At 39.1% G+C, this 14372-nt stretch overlaps 1 protein-coding gene across 1 annotated transcript in view; it reads left to right on the forward strand.

Moving 5' to 3' along the window:
- Positions 1-14372, forward strand: part of HSD17B12 (hydroxysteroid 17-beta dehydrogenase 12) — a 241506-nt gene that overhangs the window by 173227 nt on the left and 53907 nt on the right. The window contains exons 5-6 of the mRNA XM_007946515.2: positions 1078-1142; positions 3058-3102. Coding sequence (XP_007944706.1) covers positions 1078-1142; positions 3058-3102 — 110 coding nt within the window. The remainder of the gene's footprint in view (positions 1-1077; positions 1143-3057; positions 3103-14372) is intronic.

Consider the following 14372-nt stretch of genomic DNA (forward strand, 5'->3'; position numbering starts at 1 on the left):
CATTCCTTAAGGAATTGGAACCCTGGTGTGCGAACTACAGACTTCCTTGAGTGAGCGGCCCACCGCTCGGCCTGGAGATCTCGGATTCATCTTTTTTTGTTGGAATCAACAACCAGTATACTGCATGCCAGCTTGAATCTCTTGGCTCCCCTGTGCTTGCGGAAGCCAAGGCGGCCGCAAGCCCCACCTCCTCCAGAGACGGACTTTTCGGCTTGGACTTGTCTGTCGGCTTCTATACGCTTGTGAGCCATTTTCCTAAGATAAATCTCTCTCTCTCTCTCTCTAAATATATATGTATATATACTTTGTTGGTTTTTTGTGTTTCTCTAGAGAACCCAATCTAACACAGTGCCTTAAGTCATCCTCACTTTCAGCAAGCAAAGTTGTATCATCTGCATATCTCAGGTTGTTAATGATTCTTCCTCCGATCCTGATACCACGTTTTTCTTCATATAGTCCATCTTCTCAGATTATTTGCCCAGCATGTAGATTGAATAAGTGTGGAGAAAGGATACAGCCCTGATGCACTCCTTTCTTGATTTTAAACCATGTAGTGTCCTCTTGTTCTGTTTGAATGACAGCCTCCTGGTCAAAGTACAGATTCCTCATGAGTACAATCGAGTGCTCGGGAATTCCCATTCTTCTCAATGTTATCCATAATGCTCAATGTTTATGGATGACATTGAGAAAACAGTTATAATTAGAACTCAAGTTTCTACTCTCCTACTTCTTGCTTTTTCTGTTACACTATGAAAATTTAAGATCTAGAGAGGGATTATGTAATATCTATCAATAACTGTGCTACAGAGGCAGAATATACATAATCCAAGGCATTGTGGAAATTGAGAGGAGAATTTGAGTCCCTTTTGTCAGGGATTGGCTGGAGAGTACAGAAGGGGTTAATGAAGGAGGTATTTGAACTGGACTTTCTAGAATGGGTAGGAAACTGTGAGAAAGGTCACTCTCCAGTATTTTATATAATTGTATATATGATTTTAGTCTTGATATCTTTAATCTTATTATTTTAGTACGTCTTTAAACCATGTTAGTCAGCTAATGATCTTGTCTTTATTTCAGTGAACAATGTGGGAATGTCATATGAGTATCCAGAATACTTTTTGGATATCCCTGACTTGGACAATGTAAGTTTTTTTCTGTATAAAGAAACTCTACTAACAAAACTAATGCATGCAGGCATTGATGAGAAAAGATGGTATAATGATGAAGACTGAGCACTGTAGTCCAGCTGCCTGAGGGTTCCCTCTCTGACTCTTCTACTGACTACCTGAGTTGCCCTGGCATTATCTCAACCGTAGTATCAGTTCCCTTGTCCACAAAATAGGCAACTCCATAGGGATGTTGCAAGGATTAAGTGAGAAAATATTCATAACCTCATTGGTACAGTGCCAGATTCAATAATAAACCAAACCAAACTCACTGTTGTTGAGTCAATTCAACTCATAGAGACCTCTCCTTGGGTTTCCAAGGCAGTATCTCTATGAAAGTAGATTGCCCAGGCTTCCTTCTGAGGAGTGGCTGGTGGGTTTGAACTGCCAGCCTTCTGGTGAGCAGTCAGATGCCTTGGGCACTATGCCATCAGAGCTCTCTGATTCAGTAATAACTCTAGTTATTTTTATTATTATATCAAAACAGCTCTGTTTTTAACTATTAGGATCTTAAGGATCCATTTTAAAATCATAAATATGTTAATACACCAATATGGTTCAGGTGAACCAGCTCTACCAAACTGAAAGCTGTATCCTTGGTGCATGTGTAATCCTTTAATAAAAACTAGAAAAACAAATTATTGAAGAAATATGTAAATTAAAAAAAACTACTGAACATTTTACATATAGTAATTTCTATTCTCTTTATTAAGGAGCTCTGGTGGCATAATGCCTAAGGCGTTTGACTGCTAACCAGAAGGGTTGAGGGTCCAAACCCACCAGCTACTCCTCTGAAGAAAACTGGGCAATCTACTTCCATAAAGATTTACTGCCTCAGAAACCCAAAGAGGATTGCTATGAGTCGGAATCGACTCAATGGCAGTGAGTTTGGTTTTTTGGTTTATTCTCCATATGAACAGAGCAGAAATTGCAGTGTTCATATTTATTTTAGATCTACTATCTTTTTGCTTCCAAATTTAACTTGCACATATACCTTGGATTTGCACATTAGTGTAAATTGCTGCTGTTGGTAGAAAAATACCACAATACAGGTTTCACAACTATTTGAAGGTAGAACATTCCTATGAAACCCTTCATAAGCTGAAGTAGTGTAAAGTGAAGAAGCCATTACCGTTCATTCATATGGAAAAACCTGCGCATTCCCAGACTCAAAAGTAACCTTCTAAATCATTCCAACACATAAAACCTAAAGTACACTAACATAGAGTGTTCACAGACACAGTTCAAAGCTTTGATGGCTTGATGCTGAGTGTAGGTCCCAGGGAAGGACCTTGGTGATAACCGCTCACGCTGCTGAGGATTTGCACTGTCTCTTTAATGGTTTACTCTAAAGGAAACGCTGAACACTGGTTTCACTGTCCACCTGTTTCCATGAAAGTGGAAATCCTCTTCAGATTTTTCTTGGTTAACAAAAACGGATACTAACATTAGTCTTCCATAAAAGTGAAGTGGCGTAAAGCGAACTTCTTAAAACCAAGAGACACCCGTATTGACGATAAAATGAAATCCGCTTCTCCACGCCAACTGCTACCATTTTTTCAAGGTCTTAGCGATATCTGGGGAAGCTTTAAATGCATTGCTAGGTTACTTGAAGAGCTCGTGGTGGCATAACGCCTGAGACACTTGACTGCTAACCAGAAGGTTGGCGGTTCAAACCCACTAGGCACTTCCTGGAAGGAGGACTGGGCAATCTATTTCTGTAAAGATTTATCTCCTGGGAAACCCAGACGGGATCACTATGAGTCAGAATCAACTCAATGGCAGTTAGTTTGTTTTTTTTTTTTTTTTTTTGTTTAGGTTCCTTGAATATTTTTCTAATATGGTGAATTCTATTATCAAATCTATATAAAGTCATCAATATTTTTTGCAGGTCATCAAGAAGCTGATAAACATTAATATTCTTTCTGTTTGTAAGGTAAGCAGCCTCTTTATAAATATGTCAACCTTTTCAGTCCTTTCTGTTTCAGCATTGGTGTCATCAGTTGTTCACTTCAGTCAACTGTTGTTCAAATGTAGGTATGTTATCGCCCATTGTTGCTACCTAAACGTCTTGGAGAATGCTCAGAAATTCTAATTAGTTTTAATGTTCTTACTTAAGCCTTAGAATTAGGTAGATACTGTTTTGTTTTTTAACATACAGTGTATTCCAAAGCCAAATAAAAATGGCATTTGGGTTATTTCCTTCTCTCCATTAGCACGGGTTGAATTTGGAATAAGGGTAAGGAAGCACTTTTCCAAATCCATAGATGTCTGGATGGAGAGAGATACTGTGTAGGTTGAAACACTGTATTAGATCCAGAGCTCCCAGATTAATAGCACTGTAGTGTAGGGTAAATACATTTAATTTAAATTAAATTCAGGAATTTCTTAATATGAAACCCCAAACTTCTGACATGAGATAATAAACTTCTTCCTTACTTATTAGCAGTTAAGAGCTACTTTTTTTTTTTTTTTTAAATTTTAAGATGGTGTGTACCCATTGTAACAAAACAGTCTAGCAATGTAAGAAGTAAACAGTGAAAGCCCCCATTCCACCTGTACCCTAGCCTACACTATTATAAAAATAGGCAGATTTATTGCATTTGTATTTTTTCCTTGCTATTAAAAAGCAGTTCTCCAGTGCTTATGCAATGGGTCTGCTTTTGGTATGTGCAACCGCTAGGGTAGCCACTGGGACTAAAGAAACAAACAGTCTGAAGATTGATTTTTGTAATGTTTTCACCTACATGCTGTTGATCACTGATAAATTGTTTTCATATTGTTTCCCTTGTGAGACATAAGTTGATGAGTTAATTCTTGTGGTAAAGCAAACCCATTGGTTGGAGAATTTGGGATTATAAAGTAGTGAGAATGACTTTCATTAGCCACAAAAAGTAGTGGAACTGCTTTATAGCCATGCCACTTACACATGCCAGCAAAAAACAAACATGGTGGTATCCGCTAGATGGGAAGATAGGATGCAAGTGTGAGAAATTAAGCAACATGTCTACTTACGTTTTAATAGCAATTACAATAAGAGAGCGTACCTTTATTATACATACTAGACTGGAAAATAAAAATTCCTGTGGGTAATGCCTGATGACCTTCAATTTGAATGTACTGTGGAAATGCACATCCATTTTCAGTACCTTATATATTCTAGTTTAAGGAAATTAAAGCTGTTTATCTCATCAAAACCATTATAGTTGATCAGATAGGTAGGAATAAGAACTTAATTATTAATTACTACTGATACTCTGTCTCACAGAGTCATTGTGAGAAGTAAATAGGATAATACATGTAAACCTCTTAAAGTAGCATCCAGGTCGTAGTAAAGACTCTATAAAAATTATTATTTTGTTCATCTTAGATCTGATGAGGATTTTTCATAAATATGTGCAACTGTGACTTTATATTTTAGCAAGCAAAATATTTTTTATCAGAATTATTACTTCTAGTTTATATGTTTTGTGGTTTTTCCTTTGGAAATGTCCAGTGTACACTGTTTTTCTGATAATCCCTTCTAGTGTATTTGGCCAAATGCTTAAAAGTAAGTGTTACAACTATATACATGTGTTTTATAATGTGATGTAATGATAAAAAAATATGTTGTGATTTAAAAAAATGTGTTTAAATATTAGTTTACAGAATTATTAATACTAGCCGCAAATTAGCTTTCTCATAATTTTTACTCCCATCAGGTAAAGTGTCTAGGCTTATTACTCTAGGTTCATTAGTATTTGCTCTCTTTTTTTTTTGCAGCATTTCCTCCCACCCCTGGTCACCAACAAAGAAAGTTTCTTTCCATATATAAACCTTTCCTTGACTTTTTACAATAATGTACTGATACAGTATTTGTCCTTCTGTGATTGACATTTCACTCAGCATAACGTCCTTCAGGTTAATCCACATTATGTGGTGATTTGCAGATTGTACATTATTCTTTAGGGTTGCATAGTATTCTGTTGTGTGTATGTACCATAGTTTGATTATCCATTCTTCTGTTGATGGGCATGTATGTAGGTTATTTCCATCTTTTGCTATTGTAAATAGGCTGTGATGAACATAGGTGTGCATGTATCTGTTCTTGTCCTGGCTCTCACTTCCTTAGATATATACCTAGTAATGGAATGGCTGGGTCAAATTGTATTTCTAATTACAACCTTTTAAGGAATCGCCATACTGCTTTCCATAGTGGTTGTATCATTTTACAGTCCCACCAGCAGTGTACGAGAGTCCCAATCTCTCCACATTCTCGCCAGCATTTGTTTTCTGTCTTGTTGAACTTTGCTATTAAAGCTGCAGTGAGATGGTATCTCACTGTTTTGATTTACATCTCTCTGATGGCTAATGATTGTGAACATTTCTTCATGTATTTGCTGGCCACCTGGATATCCTCTTTGGTGAAGTGTCTATTCTTGTCTTCTGCCCATTTTTAAATTGGATTGTTTGTCTCTTTGTTGTTGAGGTGTTAGAATTTTCTATAAATTTTAGAGATAAGTCCCTTGTCAGATATGTCATTGCCGAATATTTTTTCCCAATCTCTAGGTTCTCTTTTTACTCTTTTGGAGAAGTCTTGGAAGCACATAAAAATTTATTTTTTATAAGGTCCCATTCATTTAGTTTATCTTCTGCTGTTTGTGCATTTTGGGTTATGCTTGATAGTCTATTTATGCCAGAAATGAGGGCCTCTAAATTTGCCCCTTGTCTTTCCTTGAGGAACTTTATAGTTTTAGGTTTCACAATTAAATCTTTGATCCATCTGGAGTTAGTTTTTGTGTATCGTGTGAAGTACAGATCTTGTTTCATTTTTCTGCAAATGGATATCCACTTTTGGCAGCACCATTTGTTAAAGAGACCATCTCTTCACCATGTAATGGATTTCAGCCCTTTGTCAAAGATCAGCTGATCATAGGTTGATGGATCTATTTCTGGGTTCTCAATTCTGTTCCACTGGTCTATGTGTCTGTAGTTGTACCAGTACCAGGCTGTTTTGACTACTGTGGATGTATAGTAGATTTTGAGATACATCAGTGTGAGACCTCCTACTTTGTTCTTCTTCAATAGTCTTTGCTTATCGGAGGTCTCTTTTCTTTCCATGCAAAGTTAGTGACTGGTTTTTCCATATCCTTAAAGAATGTTGATGGGATCTGGATTGGGATTGCATTGAATGTATAGATCTCTTTGGGTAGTATTGACATTTTCCTATCCACGAGCATGGTATGTTCTTCCATTTATGTAGATCTCTTAAGGTTTCTTTTTTTTTTTTTTTTTAATTTTATTTTGATTTGGGTGAAGATTTACAGAGTAAATTCATTTTTCATACAGCAGTTCACATATACTTTGTCTCATGCCATTGACCAAAATTTACAATGCAACAGCTCCCCTCCCACTTCCTCCCCATAGTTACCTCTTCCCAGTGTCCATCCCTCCATACTCTCCTGCACCCTGAGCTGTCTCTCTGTGTATAAGCAGCCTTTCCTTCTCCCATGATTGTTCTCTCCAGGGTGTGTGTCTACTTGAGTTAAATGTTTAACTCACTTGCCTATACTTTGTTTGGCTGGAAACCACAGGTGTGGGTTCAATTCCAGACCTGAAGGGCAGCTAGGGGCCATAGTCTCAGTGGTTTCACCAGGCTCTATTGGACCAGCAAACCTGGTCCCCACCTTCTTTTTTTTTTTTTACTCCAAGTGATTTTGAGTTTTGTTCCACATTGTTCTTCTTAAGGTTTCTTGAAGTAGTGTTTTGTAGTTTTCTTTGTACAGGTCTTTTGTGTCCCTAGTGAGATTTATTCCCAAGTATTTTGGTTTTTTTGGTAGCTTTTGTAAATGGTATTGTTTTCCTTATTTCCTTTTCAGCAATCCTTTGCTGGTGTAGAGGAATCCAACTGATTTTTGTATGTTGATCTTATATCCTGCCACTTTGTTAAATCTCTCAATTAGTTCCAGTAGTTTTTTTTTTTCCTGAGTCTCTTGGGTTTTCTAGGTCTAGTATCATATCATCAGCAAATAGTGATAGTTTGACTTCTTCCTTACCAATTTGGATGCCTTTGATTTCCCTTTCTTGCCTTATGGCCCTGGCTAGAACTTCCAATACAATGTTGAATGGAAGTGGTGATAGAGGGCATCCTTATCCAGTTCCTCTTCTCCAGGGGCAATGGTTTCAGTCTCTCACCATAGAGAATAATGTTGGTTGTTGGTTTTGGACATACCCCTTTGTTATGTTGAGGAATTTCCTTTCTGTTCCTATTTTGCTGAGAGTTTTGATCAGGAATGGGTGTTGGATTTTGTCACATGCCTTTTCTGCATCAATTGATATGATCGTGTGGTTCTTTTCCTTTCTTTTATTTATGTGATGGAGGACTTTGATTGTTTTTTTAATGTTGATGGTTCATTAGCATTTGCTCTTATAATGTCCTGCTTGTCTGTACTTAGGTGTGTGTGTGTGCCTGTCATGTAAAGCCCTGTCTCTTCTGTTTCCTTAAACATGCATTTTTGGCTGTCAGTCTGAGGAATACTAATCATAATAGGTCAAGGTCCTGAGCCCTGGGAGAGCCAGTCAGCGTGCTGTGCTCCTGACCACAGATCATCATTCATTCAGCATCCAATCCCAAAGCAGCGTGTGCTGGTGGTGGTCTCCAGCAGGTCACATCCCTGCATAGAGACTGAGTAGTGCAGGAGGCAAAGTATTCCTCCTTCTAAAAGAGCATACATCCAATAGTGCTGTGGAGCAACTTACAGTTTTTTTTAAAATAGTGATATAATAATTAGCACCAGTCCCAGTATCTTATCAAATTATAAAATACTTCTCCTGCCTCTGCATTTGTCCTCTTCCACTTTCTTTTTTCTCATTGGCCTATCACTTGTTCTCATGAAATGAGTTTGTGGAGACAAATGCTAATTTATGAAACGCTGTGAACCATGTTGTCAGAATTATCACCAGCAGAAGAAGTGAATATATGCTTAAAACTTAAATGTAAGCCCTTTTTTTTTTACAAACCAAATGCCTTTTCAAAAGCACTCAGGGAGTTTGTTATTTAAAATACTTCTTCTTTAAACCAAATAATCATCCTTTAATTCATCTAAAGTGTAAGTTTGAATTTTCTGTGCCTTTGTGTTATGCACTTTTAAGGGAAAAACAGTCAGACCCTTAATTTATTTGTTGGGGAACTATAACATGGGAGGACCGTCTAGTAAGTTTTACTGGGCAGGATCAATGTGTCCTAGTCTCTGCAGCACAGATTATTCGTGACCATTGGGTGATGCAGATGGCTCGGCTAGAGCAGAGAAAAGTGAGCAACATGCAGTGACTAACCAGGAAGTTGCTTAGGCCGTGATTGTGCAGGAACTGGAGGGTGGTGCGCAAGAGGATGGAAAGCCATAAGAAGCTTTAATAGCAAAGTGAGGCATGACACAGTCTACATTTTAGAAAGGCAGTTCTATGGCAGAGTGACATGGCCATGTGTATTTTATGCTATCTGTGTTTATGCTACCTAGCCTGAGAAATAGAAATCACCTTGATGACATTTTGTGTGTGATGTGCCCACGTTTAGTGCTCTTGTGTGCTGCCCAGGTTGCCCTGTAGAATATATTGATGGACCGTGACGATTTTCTTTTAGTTTACTGTGTTACGTTGCTAGGCTCAGGACTACATTTGCAATAGCAATGACCTTTTGGAGCCCACAGGTAACTTAGAAGAAGATGAAAACTGGTCTGACTCCACAGTCTCCGAAGGTTTTATTATGGCTTGATATCAGGGAATGGTGCCCTGGCGGCACAGTGGTTAAGTGCTCGGCTACTAACCAAAAGGTCAGCAGTTCAAACTCATCAGCCACTCTGTGGGAAAAGATGTGTTAAGTCTGCTACTATAAATATTTATAGCCTTGGAAACCCTATGGGGCAGTTCTACTCTGTTCTACAGGTTCACTATGAATTGGAATCGACTCAGCAGCGGTGGGTTTGGACGTCAGGGGAACCAGGTCATGGATATCTGTAGCACAGCACCACAATAAATGTATTGAAAAAGGATTATTTAAGAAAGAAAACAGTCTCTTCTCACCATCAGTGTTGATCCAAGTTTTACCTTCTCACCAAACCACATGATAAAGGATGAGTGGTTGAATAGCATACCCGGGGAGACTGGAGAAATCAGCTTACACTTATGACCTTGAGCCTGTGCCTCTGATTCAGAGGTGTTTGCTGGGTAGGGCCCTGGCATCTCTTGTAAGTTCTGCGCTACTCCATGAGCATCGAATTATCTGCTTCACTAGATTCTTCCAGGCCCTGGGTTATTGCTGGGGTCTACATTCTTGTGTCCCGGATCAGTAGGTGAGCTGCTTATAAAAATTATGTAAGTCCCACATTCCACATTAGAGGAATGATAAAGGAAAATATCCTCATACCAAAGGAATTGCAGGTTATTACCGGATGAAGAGGTTACATTGTGGTCCAGAAGAATATCAAGGAGGAAATATTAGCCAGAATAGTTTTAGTTATAGATGCCTGATGCTTAATCATAGGTCCAGTTGAACTCTCCCAGACCATCTGATTGCATCTCTTCAGTCTCGTCTGATTTGTTCACTTTTGAAAGTCTTACCCAGTGATTTAGGCTAGTCTTTGAGTGGCTTACATGACTGAGGTTTCTCTTCCCTGTATAACACTGGTGGTTGAGGCAACCCTAATCGTGTTCAGAATTGTTGCCTGATTTTCTTGTTTTGCTCTCGAGTCCTTCAGGGTTAAATTTAGTCTTGTTCTTGTTCCCTGCAGAGCAGTTAGTACCAAGGTATAAAGATTGATAGCATTGAAATTCTATATACGTGATCAATATTGCTGGTAGATCAAGTCCAAACTGGAAAAGAAAGTTTTAAATGCTAGGGCTTTTCCTGTATGATTTCAGATGCTTTGTGACTGAAATCTAAGGTGAGACATGTATTTCTCAGGAACAGTGACCTCAGTCCAGCAATGGTGGCGTTTGGAGATCGTTAAACCTTGTGCTACTGAACCGTCACACTCTGCTAAAATAGTTCAGGTTTTATGCCTGGAGGGGTTTCCATCTCAGAACACTGAGAGAGTCTGCAAGTGGAAATATTGAACTGCTGTTGATTATTATTAAAGAAATCATGGAAAGTAGGAGAAGTGCCATGACTCCGGAGGTGGGTAAATACAGGTTCAGTTTCAAATAGATTGTACACTGACTTCCATATCTATCCAAAGACAAGTTCTAATCCAGATCTTGTTTGTACTTTTTGCTTTTATTTGAGATCACTTGTTTTAGCATTTGCCAAATTTGGGGTTATCTTTCTTCTCACTAGAGAGAGACTGGTGGTTTAGTGGTTAAAAGCATTGTGCTGCTAACCAGAAGATCAGTGGTTCAGACCCACTAGCCATTCTGTGGGAAAATGATGAAAGAGTCTGCTTCCTTGAAGATTTACTGCCTAGGAAACTCTATGAGGATCTCTTTGAGTTGGAATTGACTCATGCCAGTAGTTTTATTTGGTTTTTCCTTCTGTAGGCCAGACAGTTCTTTGATTCCTGTAAGCACAGTTTGAAGACCTCAAGAGACCATGAACTCCTCATTCCTTTTCAAATGAGCACTGCTGGACCAATATTTCCTGAACTACCTATATAGCCCTTACCTGAGGATGGGAAAACTGTTCGCTTAGATGGTACTAGACCCTGGAGCTGCCACTGCAATAGATGGATAAAGTGGAAGTTTGCTTTATTTGGGTGAAAAGGAGTCTCAAACAGGAGACTTACTCTTTCATCAGATATTCAACCACAGTATGGACTATGTCTTATTAGGACAACCCTAATTTCTTATTAGGAGTAGTTGGAAGAAATAGAGATGTCTGGTAGCGTAGTGCCTAAGGCATTTGACTGCTAACCAGAAGGCTGGTGGTTCAAACCCACCAGCCACTCCTTGGAAGGAAGGTTGGGCAATCCTACTTCCGTAGTGATACTGCCTCGGAAACCCAAGGAGGGGTCGCTATGAGTCGGGGGTGACTTGACGGCAAATAACAACAACAACAGTGTGGAGATGGGAAGTGTGACTTACCACTTATACATGTATACTTATCTAATCAAGGGCAGTAAGTTCTTCCCCTTAAGTACTTCTCAAATCAATTCACTCAAATTCCACCCCTCTCAGTTTCTCAGTGTGGACTTTCTAGAATAGCCTGACCAGCTTTTTCTACCAACTTTTCATCCTCTTGCAGTTAAAGTAGTATTTCATATGAGATCATGTCACAACCCAGTTAAATCTTCAGTGGTTTCTCCTTCCCCTCAAGTCCACAGTCTTTAATCTCACCTATAGGAGTTCTGAAACTATAGGAGTGCTGAAAGTACCATGGACTGTTAAAAGAACTAACAGATCTGTCCTGGAGGAGGTGCACCCGAAATGCTCCTTGGAAGCGAGAATGGCCAGACTTCGTCTCACCTATTTTGGTCATGTTGCCAGAAGGGACCATTCCTTGGAGAAGGATGTCATGCTTGGTAGGGTGGAGGGTCGACAAAAGAGGGGGAGGCCTTCAACGAGATGGAACTGACACGGTGGCTACGATGATGGGCTCAAGTATAGCAGGGATTGTGGAGCTGGTGTGAGATCAGGCAGTGTTTTGTTCTGCTGTGCATGGGGTCGCTATGAGTCGGAAACGACTCAACGGCACCTAACAACAACATCATAGGAGTTCTGGTGGCACAAATGCCTAAGGAGTTTGACTGCTAACCAGAAGGTTGATGATTCAAATCCACCAGCCACTTTGCAAAAGGAAGATGGGGCAATTTACTTCCGTAAAGATTTACCACCATGGAAACCCAGTAGGGGTTGCTATGAGTCGGAATTGACTTGTTGGCAGTATTTGGTTTTTATAGGAAGGATCTACCAGATCTGGCTTCTGCCCACCTTTCCAGCTTTATCTTGGGTCTTGCTGCTTTACTAATTCCACTCATCCTTCAGTTCTCAACTAAAATATCCTTCCGTGGGCCTGATGGGTAGATTGGGGTAACTTCCTGACCCCTCCCCAGACTAGATTAGGTCTCTCAGTTGAGTGTTTTCATAGCACACTGCATGCCTTCCCCTCTCTGATGTTTCATTTTTACATTAGTATCCCTCTTACTCTACTGATTGTCAGCGTTCCCTGCCATATCCTAGCACTGGGCCTCACAATGGCAGGTATACAATAAACACTTTTTGAGTAGATAAATGAATGAATTAAAAAACTAAAAAATTCCAGTTCTACTTCTTTGGGGAAAAAGATCACATTTATTGTATGTGGCCTTAGAAGACTGAAGTTGGATCATTGCTGATATTTACACTGAGTTCAAATGTGAGAACTTCCTAATCTTTAGGTAGCTAAGAAGTGGAATGAGAAGAAGGTGAGCTCCCTTTCTGATTCTGGGGCAAAGGTTCTGGGTGTGGCCTGTCGGCATATTTGAATTGTGAGTTCCCCTGTCCCAGGTGAATAGACCGAACACTTGCTGTCACCTGAGGTAGGGGAGCTCAAATTCAAATGCCTAAAAAGAACAGTTGGTAAGATAAGTGAGTAAAGTCAGACAATAGGGACTAGTGGGATTGTGGTGATCTGGCGAGTACAGGCCTAACTACTTAGCATAACCAGCTGCTACTTAGTTGTTGTTACTCATGTCTACATACTTGTTGCCATGTGGTAGTTTGGGTCTATGCTGCCCAGTTTTCAGATTTTTTCCCAAGAAAAACTCAAAATGTGAGAGTTAAATTTACCAATTTTGAAAACACTGCTTGAGTCAGCCAAAATATGTTGATAGGCCGTACTCTGTATTCATTGTATGTCCTTAGCCCAAAGTGTCTAATGCTATGCCCTGCCCAGGGGGTGAATAACAACAAATGTTTGAATGGGTAAAAGCATAAACCAAACAAACCAAACCCACTGCCATCAAGGTGATTCTGACTCATAGTGATGCCAAGGTGGTAAATCATTATAGAAGTAAATTGCCCCGTCTTCCTTCCACGGAGTGGCTGGTGGGTTTGAACCACCAACCTTCTAGTTAGCAGTCAAATGGCTTGCATGTATTTCCTTTTTCTACATGAATTTTGCCTCTAGCATGTAACAATACCAGCAGAGGGTGCCCTCTATTAATTTGGAAATAATGAGCGGTCTAGTTGCCCCAAGAATTTAAGTTAACAACATAAAGAAATTAATAAATTTCAGCAAGGACAATATGACCCTTACCACCCACCTTCACCAAGGGCTTTTCTGGATGAAGACATTCCAAGTTAATATCTGGTCTTTTAATCAATTTTGAAATCTGCTATCATTATGTTCCTAACGTTTCCAAATTATTGGGTGCGTTTAGCGCTTAGGGTTTCATAGTAATGGGCAGCTTCAGGCATAACTGCAAAATGACGGGTTTGCCAAACCGCATGGTAGCTACTCTGTCCGTGGTTTTCTTCTTTCAAAAATGAGGACATAGTTGTAGAATGTTTTTATAAGGCTATTTCCAGTTCAGAGAGTAGCTAGTTTATTGGAGCACTGTCTTATATATGGGTGAAAATGTAAGTCTCTTTGGAGAACTCAAATTTTGTCACTTTTGAGAGGCTACCCAAATCTGAAAAAAAATTAAGTAATGGAAACTCTTAGCATACAATAATATGCTAAACTTGGAAAACAGTTTATGATGGTATATATGTTCTCTTTATTTTTATTTTTGTTCAGAGCTTATAACCTACAGCTTTAGAGTCATGATTATTAATTGACATGCAGCTCTCTATTCTGGAAAGCTCTTTTCTTTTTTATTAAATTATTTTAACATAGGACAAACCAGAATTTATTACAAAAGGAAAAATTTGTTTTTTCATGGTAGAGTTGGATTTAAGATGGAATAATCTGGATTGGAGGAAATTGGAAAGGAAGACTCTTTGCTTCCACAAAAACTTAAGCATTAATAAAGAGGAGAATCAAATAATACTTGGCGATCTCCAAGCGCTCTAAAAAGTTATCTAATTAAGCTTTCCACCCCCTGTGCAGCAAATATTATGTTAGCCGTACAGGTAAGATGCTAAGAATTTCTAATTAAGTTGTGTTCTCGGTACCACAGATTTCAAATTACACAGCTCACCAAAGGAAATGTGTGCTGTGTCGTTCTCGTATGACTTCCAATGGAGTTACCATCTAATTTCTCCAAAATAGGCATTGTGTAGCATCGTTGTTACTTGATGTAATTCTTTTTACTA

This window comes from Orycteropus afer, unplaced genomic scaffold, assembly GCF_000298275.1.
Source record: "Orycteropus afer afer isolate SDZICR_OR568_19922 unplaced genomic scaffold, OryAfe1.0 scaffold00165, whole genome shotgun sequence".
In the NCBI taxonomy this organism is placed as follows: domain Eukaryota; kingdom Metazoa; phylum Chordata; class Mammalia; order Tubulidentata; family Orycteropodidae; genus Orycteropus; species Orycteropus afer.